Source organism: Rhizophagus irregularis, chromosome 26 (genome assembly GCF_026210795.1).
Source record: "Rhizophagus irregularis chromosome 26, complete sequence".
Taxonomy (NCBI): domain Eukaryota; kingdom Fungi; phylum Glomeromycota; class Glomeromycetes; order Glomerales; family Glomeraceae; genus Rhizophagus; species Rhizophagus irregularis.
This window is the reverse complement of record NC_089454.1, coordinates 3,022,847-3,036,730: the sequence shown is the minus strand read 5'-3', so window position 1 is coordinate 3,036,730 and position 13,884 is coordinate 3,022,847. Positions and strand designations below refer to the sequence as shown.

The window sequence follows — 13,884 nt, the reverse complement described above, 5'->3', positions numbered from 1 at the left end:
AATTTACCAAAACTTAAAAAAATTTTGCTTTTTCTTACTATCCGAAATAATTTTTTATAAAAAAAAATTATCATGTTGCTCAAAAAAAATGAGATTATCTGTATCACGTGAAAATACTGTAATTTTATTGGTTTAAAATTGTGAATCGTCACGTGTTCCGGTATATCGAACCATTTTTATTATAACCGTTCTGTTATTTGTTCCGTTATAGCTATTATCGAGATTTTACTAATAAATTCCGTTATATCAAACTTATTTTAATATATGTGATTTGGTTCCAGAAAAAAGTTCCGGTATAAGGCCAGTTCCGGTTTATTGGGGTTCCGTTATATCGGATTTCACTGTGTACATAGAAATAACAATTATGTAATAAAATAATAATTAATTTCTAGTATTATTATAATAATGTATAATTCTTTAAATATGTTAATGAATTCATTAAAGTATTTAAAAACGACACAACATATATCAATATAACGAACCCTTCAACCGAATATTCGGTAAAAAAAAGCGTTCTTTATGTAATACAATTTTTAAAATGAATTTATCGAAAAAAATTATCAGTATATTTATGTAGGGATGCTTGAAAACTTCTCTTATTAATAATTAAAATTTATAAATTTATAAATCAATGATCAAGTGATTTGCTGTGCACTTAATGCAGGCCATAATGTTAGCCAGAATTGATAATCGAAATTCGAAAATATTGGTTTATAAACATAACTTCAGTATATTGTAAGTGGATTTGGTTTAAAGAAAAAATTCAGTATGAGCCAAAATCGGTTTATCCCAAATCATTATATCGAGTTCTGACTGTATTTTATATGAATAACCATTTATATAATCCTTCTTATATGCAATCGGGAAGAAATTAAAAATAAATAAAGATTCGATGAGAAAGTTTAGTGAATAAAGTTTTACAAGTAGTTATAATATGACGATAATTGTTCTTTTATTTTTGGTTACTCAGCAAATTATTATTAATGTTTAATTACTTTTTAATTTTTAGGCGATATTAATAATAAAAAAAGTGTTCAGTACTGGATGATTTTTGTTACAGTACTGGATGGCTTTTTTGTTACAGTACAATACTCCAATTTACATTCGATGAAAACATCACGAGGTTTGCGATAAAATTTGTTTGAATATCTTTACCTCAGCGGTACTGCTAACCTTCAAATATTCGAAAAGTACGTAAACTTCGTAAAATAGACATTAATTCCGGTAATACCGCGATCTTAAGTTTTCTCTTTATTAGGACTCTTTTCTTTAGGACACTTTTTTTTTCTTTATTTCTCTTCGATCCCCTTTTCTTTACATCATCATTCAGGTATGTATGTGTATGGTGTGGGTATGTGTGGTGTATGTTTTGTTTTCCCCTCGCTCTTTTCCCTTCTCATCCCTCTTTCGTTCTTTCTCTTTCTCTTTCTCTTTCCCTTTCCCTTTTCCTTTCCCTCTCTCCCATCTTTTTTCTTTCCCTTTCCCTTTCCCTTCCCTTCTCTCTCTCGTTCTTCCCCTTCCCCTTCCCCTTCCCCCCGATCAATGTTGCTGTACCTCACGTTGGTGATCAGGTGGCACCAAGTTTTTTAAAGACTTGGTTAAGTTAGCAACAATCCATATAATAAGAGGACAATAAATTTGGGCAAGGTGTATAGATTGTTATTATTGGAATTAAGAAAAAGGTATCGTTAGTGTACCGTAGATTAGTGGTGATTTAGGTTATAGATGTTAAGTTGTATAATATATTGGACTGGTACTGCTCGGTTAGCGTAAGATAATTAATTAACCATAGTCGAAGGGAGAGGATCAACAATTTAACGCAGGTGAGTTGCGTATGTTGAACCGTTCAGAATTCTGCGTCCGTTACGAAGTTAGATGGTTTGGAAACGCATTTTGTTAGGGGTGGTTATTGTATGCGAGCGAATTGTTATAGCAGTTATCATTAATATGGTCATGACAATGGTATTGGTAATCCCGATGGCTTTTATGGTGGATACTGTGGTAATGCGATACCTAAGCGAACTACTCATGTCCACGAAACTGGTAGATGTGTGACCTTACAAATCCTCTCCCAGTTTTACTGATAACTCATTTCTTGTAGGATGTTAGAGATGGTTTTATTTCTCCTCCTAGTGTTGTACAAAGTGATCATTATAGAATAGTCAACACTAGGGATACGATAAATGGTCTGTCTGGATATGAGAGCATTTTAAGTTGGGTGAGTAGAATTTAATTAATTTATAACAAAGAATTTTCAATTATGATTCCTATTTTGAATATAGAAGAATTCAAATCTTTTTTATTTCAATCATAAAGTTTAATTATTATTCCTAATACTTTGTATTATTAATAAATCTTGCTACATTTTTAGTATTTTTTTTTTCTAGTGTCATAATGTAAATATTCATTTTTTCCGATGATTTAAATTTGGGTGAACATTTTTTTTAACTATAAACGGCCTTTTAGTTCGTTATGATTCTTCTAACAACCAATTAAAGATTAAAATGCAATAATGCAATTAGAACTGCATACAAAAAAAATAAAATTATAAGAACTTTGAACAAGAATTCTTGTGAATAAGTACAATACGAACAAATTGGTAAATTATTTCTAAGAAATAATCATTTTTTTATTATAATAGTTCCTCAAGTTTCAATTCTAATCGATTCTATGTTCGTGGCGCAATAGATGTTTTGTAGTTCGCAAAATTTCTAACGTGAATTAATTTATTTAAGTATATTGCGTTTTGCAAAAAAAAAAAATTGTTTTCGGTGTTCTAAAAACTTATATCGGGTAGGTCAAATTTTTGCCCTTTAGTAAATACTGTTAAATTTATATTGTATAATGCTTATTATTTTACAAAGGAAATCGAGTATGCTGACTTTATAATATTATGTTTTTTTTTTATAATGGTGAGACGTTATTATCTTTATTTGATAAGATGAAGAACTTAACAAATTTAGAGTCAAATAACTCCACCCCTCATCTTTAGTCGATCCTTGTAAACCCCTATATACTGTTGAACCTTAAAATAAATAACCGCTCCAAAAATAAAAAATTAAAAATAAATAAATTGTAATGGTTATTTTGCTGTAAAATTCACCCAGTACATTTTTTGTAAAATACATTACTATCTACGATTGCAAAAAAAAACCCACATACACGAAAACTATCCTACGAAATCTATCCTAAAATATACTTATTCCTTCCTTATGAACCTTTTGTCGTCCTCCCATTTACTCTCTTCGTCTTGTCCTCTTTTGCTAGACGATCCGCCATCTTCTTATTGTTAGCGTCAATACTTCGACCGCCTCCTTCGTTGAAATCTTGTTTGAATTATAAGGTTGAAAAGCGGGAATTACGTTTTTGTCCACTTTACAGTCCTCCTTTAATTGTTTTGTTAACAAAATCGGCGATCGTCTGAATCCGTAAACTCTCAGTCTTTTAAAACTGTAGCTCTACATTCATTGATATAGTCAACCACGTCAAAGAATTCTTTTTGTTGAGAAGTCTTACGATCGGTTTATCTCTCCAATCCTCGTCTTCGTTTTTACTTTTTGGCTCCTCGAAGTCACGTGATTTCCGGTGATCGTCCACAATTTTAATCGACGGATGTATCACTTCTTTCCTTAACTCATTCTCCCTTTCTTCCAAACCATGCAACTATGTCACCCTATTTCCTCTATTACTCATTCTTCAACTGAAAACAAAATAAGAAATAGAAAAAAATAGAAAAAAAAAACTAAAAAAGATAAAAAAAAAATTGACAAAATATATAATAAAAAATTGACAATAAAAAATGACCAAAAAAAGTGAAAAAATAATAAATTAATTCACTATTTCTAATGATGGATTGTCTTTAATACGATTTAAAATTTAAGATCGGATAACGGTTTTTCCTGTTATTGTTTTTTTCTCGCTTGCACACGAGCACGCATTCTAGAGTGCATATAGGCCTTTGAACATTTAATGTGATAGTGAAGATAATCTCGAAATAATTGAATTTGAGAGATCGTCTTCTCTCTCACAAACTCCCTTAGCAAAATGGCGAGGAAGAAAAACAAACGTGACATATCCAATATCTTCATTTTCACTTGTATTTGTAAATGTCTAATTTCTAATGGAGGCTCCTTTGCTTTAGTACTTGTGGAGCATTTTGAATAGCTGAACGACGACGTGCATCAACATCCTTAAGAACACCTTGTCAAATATTCTATCAGTATCTTCATAATGTAGTAAAGATTACAATGACTCTATCCAATTAGGCCTGAATATAAATAGCTTCCTGATTTCTATAATGTTATTGTCGTCGGGCTGGGTGTGTGTGTGCTCACGCCCAACTTGCATGAGATCAGGTGTTGGGTTGGGTTGTTTTTCATCTTCAAATTGAGCTTGTTGTTCAAATGTACGTTCAAATTTAATTAAAGCTAATTTCTTTACCAGTTCTTCTCTTTGACTTTTGCCTTCAGATAGTTTTTGCAAGCTAAATTCTAAAGTAACATCATATCTTCTTTAGGGACACTATTCTCTCTGTAACATTTAGATTCTGGAGTTGAAAGATGGTAAGCTACAACATCGAAATCGACTACAGTCATATCCAAAGCTGTAGGTTCAAGATTCACAATCGGCTGGTTCAGCATCTTTTCTATTACAACAACATTAATCTAACAAAATCATTTCAAGAATATTAAGAATATTTTTAAGAGCAGAATAATTTAATCTTCTATAGCTATAATATAAATAAATCTATAAACGTTCAATTAATTCCTGAATATTCTTCTTATAACATTTTCCCAGAATTTTAACGTACACTTGTTTCGCTAGATGAAACACTTCTTTCTTGATTTTCTCATAGTACGCTTTGATATGATATCTAGTACTTCTGAAATTGACCTAAAAATTTTGAGCTGAAAGGCGTTTATAAATAATACTTTTTGTATCACATTATAATAATTACACATGCATGCATTAATTGATACTAAATAAAACATATTTGTGATTACGAATTATGAATCATGAATTGTCGTACAAGTTTGTTTGGATAAAAAGTATAGTCAGCCCACAATACAACTCAACCTCATCAAAATGTAATGTTTTTCGATAAATTTTTGACACGTTCGCGATCACGTCATATGATCGCGCACGCTTAAAAAATCTGCAAATGAAATGACTCAAAATGAAGTTCGTTGGATTTGATTTCCTGTTGTTCTTTTTCCTTTTTTTTCCACCATAGTGATATTGTCTTCATGATGACTTAGTTTACAGATTTATATTGGGGTTACTTTTGAAGTTTCTTTGTAATTCTTACTGTAGCTTTGATCTCTCTGTAAAATAAAAATAAAAATAACTCTCTTTCTCATCTCACGGAATAATCACGTGATGTGTGCGTACATAACAAGCGTATAACAAGCGTACTTCTTAAGTGGTAGATGAGTAGTAGAAGGTGTAGGCTCCGTACTGCATTATAGCAATCAAATAAAAAATTAACCATAGTAGATTTGTTTAAATGATCAGTTAACATTTTACTAAGTTACCTTAATGTGATCGCAAGTATGTCTGAGTCTCAGTTTCCACGGCGTAAAACACGACGAATTAATTGTGGGTTAGAAACTCGAAAATGAATCTTCTCGAAGAAGACCAGCCGGTAAATCTATTGATTCTATTGATTTGTAATCAATCTTCTACTTCATTTTCATGTATAATAAACTTAAAAATTTTTTTAAAGGAATCAAACGACGTAATTTTGACAGAAAAAGAGAACACCGAAATGGAAGTAGCTTTCACAATAATGCCAGGAAGACGAATCAAAAGTCTGGGGAAAGAAGCAATGAAATTACTTCTTTGTAACGACCGTGAATGCTGTATTAAAATTTCTAGATCCAATAAAATTTCTACCACTTGACGAAATCATTTTTACGTAATCAAAATTCCAATTTTAAACCCACTGCAAAATATATACAGTAAAAGAAGAAGCCTTGGTTAATTCCTTTTATCCGCTTTGTGTAGAATTTAGCGAAACTAATAAAATCTAAGCAATCTTACGTCAAATACAAGCTAATTAAAATTTATTTATCGCCATTCACAACGGTTATAGAATCGATCAAATAATTATTTATTTCTTATAGTATGATATTCAAATAACAAATTCTTTAATTAAATATTATGATATAGAGGTAAGTCATATTAAATTAATTCATTCAGAGTTACATAAATGAGTTCGTGATATTTACCAATAGTATAATTTTATTTTGTTTGAACAAGTGGTTTGCATATACAAGTTCAATGAGAACTATAAGTTTAATCTTATTAGCCGTTGCGATCAAAAGTGACATGATTACTGTATATCGATATCATATAATAAAAATATTTAAGCAAAATTGCATAGAATGTTAACCATAACGAGTGAATCAGCATTCTTATTACCTTTTTTCTTCTACTTTATATGGCTTCCTTAAATTCCTCATGTAAAAAATTCGAATTTTTCTATGCTTCTATCGAAATTAACAATCTCTTACAGGTTCGATGTTTCGGTAATTGGGTTATATAAAATGTGAGAGGAGATATGTTTTTTAGAAATCATAGAAAAGCGAAGTATCTAAAAGGAATTCGAGTATCTTCTGTTATATATGACTCGTCTCTTTAACGAACGTCCATTACTATAGAAATTCATTGAAACATAATTAATTTTACTGAATTATTTGGTTTGTTATAAACCCAGTGTATAAAAAAAACTATAATTTTTTAACGAAAGAATTCGCTGATCATCAAAGTCACTACGCCACAAAAAAAATTAAAAATCGATTCTGGTAAAATCAAAAAAAAAAAATTTGAGATATGACCATTGCTTTCCAAAAAACAAACTTTTTTTCTTTCATAAAATGAAAATATTAAAAGGCAAAATATTTTTTTCTTTTAAGAAATAATTTACCTAAATTTGATTTTGTATTGATTATTTATTTTCATTGATAAGATTGATAATGAGAGACCCATACTTCATTTGGGTTGATTTGAATTTTTAATTTTTTTTTTATCTATATGAAAAGAACATGTCAAATGATCAATTATTAAACGCCAATATTCCTGAAATGTAAACATTCTCTATATTTTTATATTAATAAAATTGTCATTTAGAACCTGTTAGAATCATCAAATGATGAGATTTTTGATAGTTCACTTTTTTGTTTATGTTGAAAAAAAAATAATTTAGCCATTTTTTTAGTAAAAACCAAAAAAAAATTTCTTGGCATGTTTCACACAACTTAAAAATTTAAAATTCTTTACAATAACGACACAAAAATAGTTACTTTGATGCCTATTAATTGTTCCTTTTACAGAATTTAATTACCCAAATAAAGTTGTATTCAATGCGCCTTCGATGGTCATTTGTTCTTCTTGTGTTCGATTTGGAATTCTATTTAGAAGCCTTAAATGAACAAATGGAGCCTCTTTACCATTCTTCGTTAAAAAACGAAAAAGGAAATCAGAATTTAATTTACACGTGACTCCCGGCCGGAATTATGCAAATTATGCATTATAAAGTGATAGATGATTAACGCGACGGTGATGATGATCGCATCATGGGTTCAGAATTATATAAAAAAAATTGATCTTTTACTGTAAAAAAATCGTTATCTCCACTCATTGCAATGTTTACGTGAGAAAATGTTTCATGATAATCTATTTATGAGATAATACTTTTGGGGGAGAACCGGGAAGATCGTATATTGTGTCGCAAAGATTGTGCCAAATTTTTTTCATTAAAAATGAAATTATTTCCTCGTTGAATCATCAAATTTGGTTTATTAGTAAAAAGATTATTCTTTTATAATTTTTATATCTATTGAATTTTGATCATAAATTATAATGATTATAAAAATTTTCTTTATTATATAAGTAATTATTATCCAATATATTTAATATTATTTTTATTTTATGCGCGCAAAAAATTATTTTAATTGATACATCCCCATTTTTCTTTCTTTCATTCCACATATAAATAAATTACTAATTTTGGATTAGCACAAACTTTTTTTCAATAGATTCTTACACATGTGAAAAAATGTGTGAGTAAAGATTTCTAAAAATATTTTGATCATTTATCAATTTTAATGAGTCCATTTGAAGTATAATTAATGAGATATTTCATCGATAAGACTTGTTTCATTTTATTATAAATAGACAAGGAATAAACTTTCGACTTCCTTCAGTTTCCGAATTTCATAATTACTTAATTCTAATTACTTAATCCTAATTCCTAATTAATTCCTAATTTAATACTTAATCCCTAATACTTAATTCCTAATTCGTGGGGAGTCAAACAACAATAATTCGAAATAACTGGTAAATCGAGTTCGGGATTGGAAACTACCGCTCGATAGCTCGTTCGATACCTCCAATATTCGACAGCTGCCAAAATCAAAGATAACTACGGCTGGACCGGGTTACGGATTATGGAAAGACTCCTTACGGCTCTTCGATTCGCGGCAATCGTCCCAGTAAATTAAGATTTAAGAGACATTTATAATTTATGAAGGCTTGTAAAAAAAATTATGAGGGTTTTAAGAAAACAATTAAGCTTTTTAATCCACAATTTTTTTATGGGGTTCTTTTTTTTCTCGGTTTCCCTAAATACTTTAAGGAATCTTTTAAGTAAGAACAAAAGTAATACATTCTATATATATTATTTTTATAAATAAAATATAAGACATTCATATTATTAAAAAAACTTTATTAAGTTTCGCTTTGCTTTAAACTTTGATGTGAAATTCGCTAATCTTCATTTTCAGAATGTTCTGACCCTGCTTTATTGAGCAAGTGCTGAGTAACATATTGAGCAATGTAAAATAAAAAAATTGTTGTTTCGTTTTGTATTCCACATTTTCGACCCTAATCAGTTCATGAAATTTTGTAAGGTTTTGCCAATCATTTTATATAATAGAATTCGCGGAATTTTTTTTTTACAGATGCAACAGATGCAACGACTGCAACGTGTTTATAAATATATCAACGAATGTAGTCCTGCTAACAGCTAACAGATCAATTATCACGTGCGATGTCAAATGATCAATGTCGAATCTTATCATGTGAAATCTGACCAATAAATGAATGCTTTGGGTATACAAATAGACAAACAAATTAGATGTAGATGTCACTTCCATCAAGACGGACTCAATCACAAAAAAGCAAAAGGCAAGTAAATATAAACATTTTATCTTTAAACAAGGATTTTTTTTATCGTATCAAAAGGAGGAATATAATAAATACTTAAGCAAATTACAAAAATTACAAATTAATATAAAAAATATTTGTAAAACATTTTGAATTATTTGCGATAATAAATTCATCTAAACTCTGCTGTTTGAGGCGCTTCTTTATTTAACTTTTAAATGCATTGTAGCGTTATAGGTGTGCAGGGTACAATAATTCATTAATTTAATAATTTTGATATCAAAGAAATTAATTTAGAATCATACCACGAATTTTATTAACCAAATTTTTTTTTTTTAATTATAGATCTTTGGTTTTGATCTATATTCAAGCTTTGAAGATTAGATAGATTCATTTTTTTTTTATTTATGTATGTGTATTTATTTATAATCAACATCTAATAAAAAATTATCTTTAACAAAATTTAAGTCAATGTTTCAAAAATAACTGAAAATTTTTCTGATTTTAAGAATTATGAAAGTGGTTGCGTTAATCAGCGGAGGAAAGGATAGTTGTTATAACATGATGCACTGTGTTGCAAATGGGCATCAAATTGTTGCATTGGCAAATTTGAAACCACAATCAAAATCCGGAAAAGGTTTGAACCTTTTAATTTTAATTCAATTGTTTTTCTTTTGTTAAACGTTCTCACTAAATAAATAATTTCAAATTACTGGAACCTTTTGGATTGTATAGATGAACTTGATAGTTTTCTATATCAAACCGTTGGTCATGATGCAATTGAATATTATGCTGAATGCATAAATCTTCCTCTTTATCGTGCTGAGATCATGGGTAGTTCTTTAGTTCAAGATGCTGACTATCAACAAACTTTAGGTGATGAGACTGAAGACTTATATCAATTATTGAAACAAGTGAAGGTGTTTAAACTTGATTGTAATCTACTTATTTTCGATATTATTATATTTAATTTAATTTGTTTTTTGACAGGAAGAGCTTCCTGATATTCAAGCAGTATCTGTTGGCGCAATTTTATCCAATTATCAACGTGTTCGCGTTGAAAACATGTAATGTAATTTTTTTATTTTGTTTTATTTTATTTTATTTTTTTTTCTCACTTTGATTTTTATCTAGATTTCACATATTTGTTTTTGTGCACAACATTGTATAGATGTAATCGTCTTGGACTAACGTCGCTTACATATCTTTGGCGAAGGAATCAAAAAGAACTGTTGGGAGAAATGATTAATGCCGGAATAAATGCAATTATAATCAAGGTAGCTGCGATAGGTATTGTAAACAAATTTATTATTTTGAAATTGAATCCCTAGTTAACAATTTTGTTAACATATTTTTGTAGGACTTAAACCTTCGCATCTTGGCAAATCAATTGAACAATTATATCCATATTTATGTGACCTGGTTAGTCTTATAACATGTTCTTTGATTATACAATTGCGAAAACGTTCTAATTTTTTTTATCAAAATAGAACGAAAAGTATGATGTGAATATTTGTGGCGAAGGTGGTGAATATGAAACATTTACATTGGATTGTCCGTTATTTGTTAAACGACTCGTGGTGTAAGATTTACTTGTAATGTACAAATTATTAAAGAAAATTTCTTTAAAATTGTCTAACTAATAGCATTTGTTTAGAGAGGAAACGGAAACGATTGTACATTCTGACGATGCATTTGCTGCAGTTGCATATCTTCGTCTCAAACGTTTGATAGTAAAAGAAAAACAAGCAAATGAGATTACATCAAATCCAATTATTATGATCCCATCATGGAAAGATGATATTGAAGATTTAATGACATCAGCTGAGCAGTCGGTAAGATATTTGTCTTTTATTGGCACTTTTATAATTCCATATCTTATGAAAGAATATTTGTTTTTATAGAAGTTGGATAATAGTATGACAAATTATGCAACAACGGTAATTGAAATTGATAGCCTGAATGAAGAAGGTTCATCATTAAAGGGACGTTCTGGTAATATATAAAAATAATGAAATTTAATTATTATACGGAAATTTCAGTTTAATTTACAAATACCCTTTTCAAATTAGATTTATTTTCTTTGTATTCAAATCCTCCCTACCATTATGTATCTGGAACAACTGCATATGATTATCCACAAGAAGCTCAACAATTTGAATCAATTGAAGAAGAAACTCAGGCATGCATGTTAAATCTTCAAAGTATTTAGACAACGATTGAAAGTTTTATTTGTGTTTATATGTGTATGTATTTTTTTTGTAACTTAAACATTCTTTATTTAGAAAGATTACATGAATTAGATCTAAGTTGGTCTGATGTTGTAAATATGAATGTATTTATTAAGGATATGGATGAATTTGGAAGAATGAATGCAATTTACAAGAAATTTTTCAATATTAATCCACCCACAAGGTAAATGCTTTTGTATTTGAACTTTCAAGTTTCAATTTTTAACAAATTTTTATATTATAGGGCATGCGTAGGTAGTAATTTACCTTTTCCAATCAAGATTCAAATAGATTTGATGGCGATTAAACATGTATCTAAAGATGAATCTTCTAAACCAAGGAAAACTATGCACGTTCAAAGTATGTCTTATTGGGCTCCAGCGAATATTGGACCATACTCTCAAGCCACGATTGTAAGTTTTATACTCTTATGTAATTTACTTACAAAAATAAATAAGTAATCTTTATTTATTTTTTTTTTTACTTTGCAGATAAAAAGTCATGCATTTATTGCAGGTCAAATTGGACTCATTCCATCATCACTTGAATTTCCTTTACCTGAAACACATGAAACGCAAACTTTTCTATCATTAAGGAACTTAGAAAACGTTACTTCGGTCTTGGGACTAAATGTGAAAAAAAGGACGACTTTATGTATTTGTTTTGTTATTGATGAGAATTTATTTTCTTTTGTTCAGAATGCGTGGAATATTTTCTGCAAACAACATAATGAGAATTCTGAAGTACGTTTTCTGATTAAATTCGCGCTTTGCTCATGTTGATTAAAAAAAAAAATTTTTATTTATATTTATTATGTAGAATCAAATGGGACCTGTTCTTTGTCTTTCTGTTCCATCACTTCCTCGCAGAGGTAAAGTTGAATGGCAAGTTTTAATACATGATGAAACAACGAATGATGATGATGAGAACCTTTTAATGGAACCTAAGATTTGGCAAGGTACGATTATTTTTTAATGTAAACTATTAAATAGATACTGACAATTCATTTCTTATATAACAGATTCTTTGGATTCTATTAATTCAATAATTATAAAGATAACAACATGGTATTTAAGTCCAATTTTAAGTAGTACAATTACCATTAAAGTTGAAGAAAGTAAGTTTTTGCTTACCAGATTTTCCTTTTTTTTTATAGAATTTTATAATTTGTTTCTTAATACTTTGTTATTTGTAGGTGTAACTTTATCACAGTTACTTAATGGAATGATTAATGGATTAAATAAGTTATTTGATCAATTCTCTACGTTACCGCACATTACTAATTCTATATTTTGGAAAAATATTGGATTTATCAAAATATTTTATTCAGAAAAGACTAATATTAATTTAGGCGTATATGAAAAAGGTATTTGATTTTTTATCTCTTTATTTTATTTTATTTTTATTTTTTTTTTAAAAAAAAAAATACTAGTAATAATAGTAATAATGATTCTTATTTTCAATTTATTTTTTTAAGGTATTAAATTGAGAATAAAGGAAAATTTTCCTGATACAAAAGCTGCAATAACATTTGTTCCCGTATTAGCTATAATGGATAATTCTGTATTAGGGATTTGTGTTCATGGAACGTTTTAAAAATGTAAAAAAAAAAAATTTCTTGAATAATAAATAAATGAGTATTTATTAATATAAGATCTTGTGATGGGATTTATAAATAATGAGTGCTATTTAACACATTTAATTAATGGATAATAGTAAATGCGGGCTAATATTTTGAAAACAAGGTAGTGATTTCCATTATAGTTCGTTGATATGACCTAATGTAGCTTATTATAAAATTAAGTTGCAGAAAAAGAATGGTTTTTTTTTAAAATTAGACATTGTAATGACTTCATATCTTTATTGTAAAATCAATAGATAAAACCTACTGTTAAAAGTAAATTAATTTTTTTTATCTATTCATATTGAAGACATAATATTATCACCATTAGCTCATAGAATTTGCCTTGTTGAGATGTAAATGATAATTTTATTTCTTTAGCATCAATGAATGGCAAGTTATCGCTGTAGAACTTTTTTACATTTAATCTTTTAATGACGGTATGATATCAATTCTAGAAATCATTTGACATATCATTATGACAAATCGACAAATCCAATGAGCTTTTCTACTATCATTGGAACAAAAATAATTTGGTTCAATATTTTTGAATTTGATCCATCCAAATACTTTGGTGAGGCATAGATCTTCATTTAATCAAGACTTCTATTTTTGACTTTAACACAATGCCTATTGAGCTTCTACAATTTGTATTCACATATTCTAAATAAATATTTTGATCTTTACTCCTAGAACACTTCTAGAATAATATTATAAACGTGACTAAAGTATACAATAAACTTACTGTATATTTTATATTATTAATGTAGTCACGAGACTTGCATTTTATTCATAGACACAGGCGTTACGAATTGCGCACGTCAATAAAAAAAATTTAGTAATTCTGTTATGAAAATTATCTCC

The 13,884-nt window shown here is 28.6% G+C and overlaps 3 protein-coding genes across 3 annotated transcripts; 2 read left to right on the top strand and 1 right to left on the bottom strand.

Moving 5' to 3' along the window:
* Window positions 1-4,242: 4,242 nt before the first annotated feature.
* Window positions 4,243-4,640, bottom strand: OCT59_017829 (uncharacterized protein; the record flags this gene model as incomplete). Its single annotated transcript, XM_066137748.1, has 2 exons — window positions 4,243-4,463; window positions 4,538-4,640. The coding sequence occupies 2 exons, from the start codon at window positions 4,638-4,640 to the stop codon at window positions 4,243-4,245; spliced, it is 324 nt and encodes a 107-aa protein (XP_066004295.1).
* A 977-nt stretch (window positions 4,641-5,617) lies between these two features.
* On the top strand, window positions 5,618-5,902 carry OCT59_017828 (uncharacterized protein; the record flags this gene model as incomplete). The annotated part of the gene is made up of 2 exons (XM_066137747.1): window positions 5,618-5,644; window positions 5,726-5,902. The coding sequence occupies 2 exons, from the start codon at window positions 5,618-5,620 to the stop codon at window positions 5,900-5,902; spliced, it is 204 nt and encodes a 67-aa protein (XP_066004294.1).
* A 3,779-nt stretch (window positions 5,903-9,681) lies between these two features.
* Window positions 9,682-12,995, top strand: OCT59_017827 (uncharacterized protein; the record flags this gene model as incomplete). The annotated part of the gene is made up of 16 exons (XM_025321326.2): window positions 9,682-9,805; window positions 9,904-10,088; window positions 10,159-10,235; window positions 10,340-10,458; window positions 10,529-10,590; window positions 10,659-10,750; window positions 10,826-11,003; window positions 11,073-11,163; window positions 11,241-11,372; window positions 11,454-11,583; window positions 11,644-11,812; window positions 11,891-12,142; window positions 12,219-12,357; window positions 12,421-12,516; window positions 12,595-12,765; window positions 12,877-12,995. The coding sequence occupies 16 exons, from the start codon at window positions 9,682-9,684 to the stop codon at window positions 12,993-12,995; spliced, it is 2,136 nt and encodes a 711-aa protein (XP_025169192.1).
* Between the last annotated feature and the right edge of the window lie 889 nt (window positions 12,996-13,884).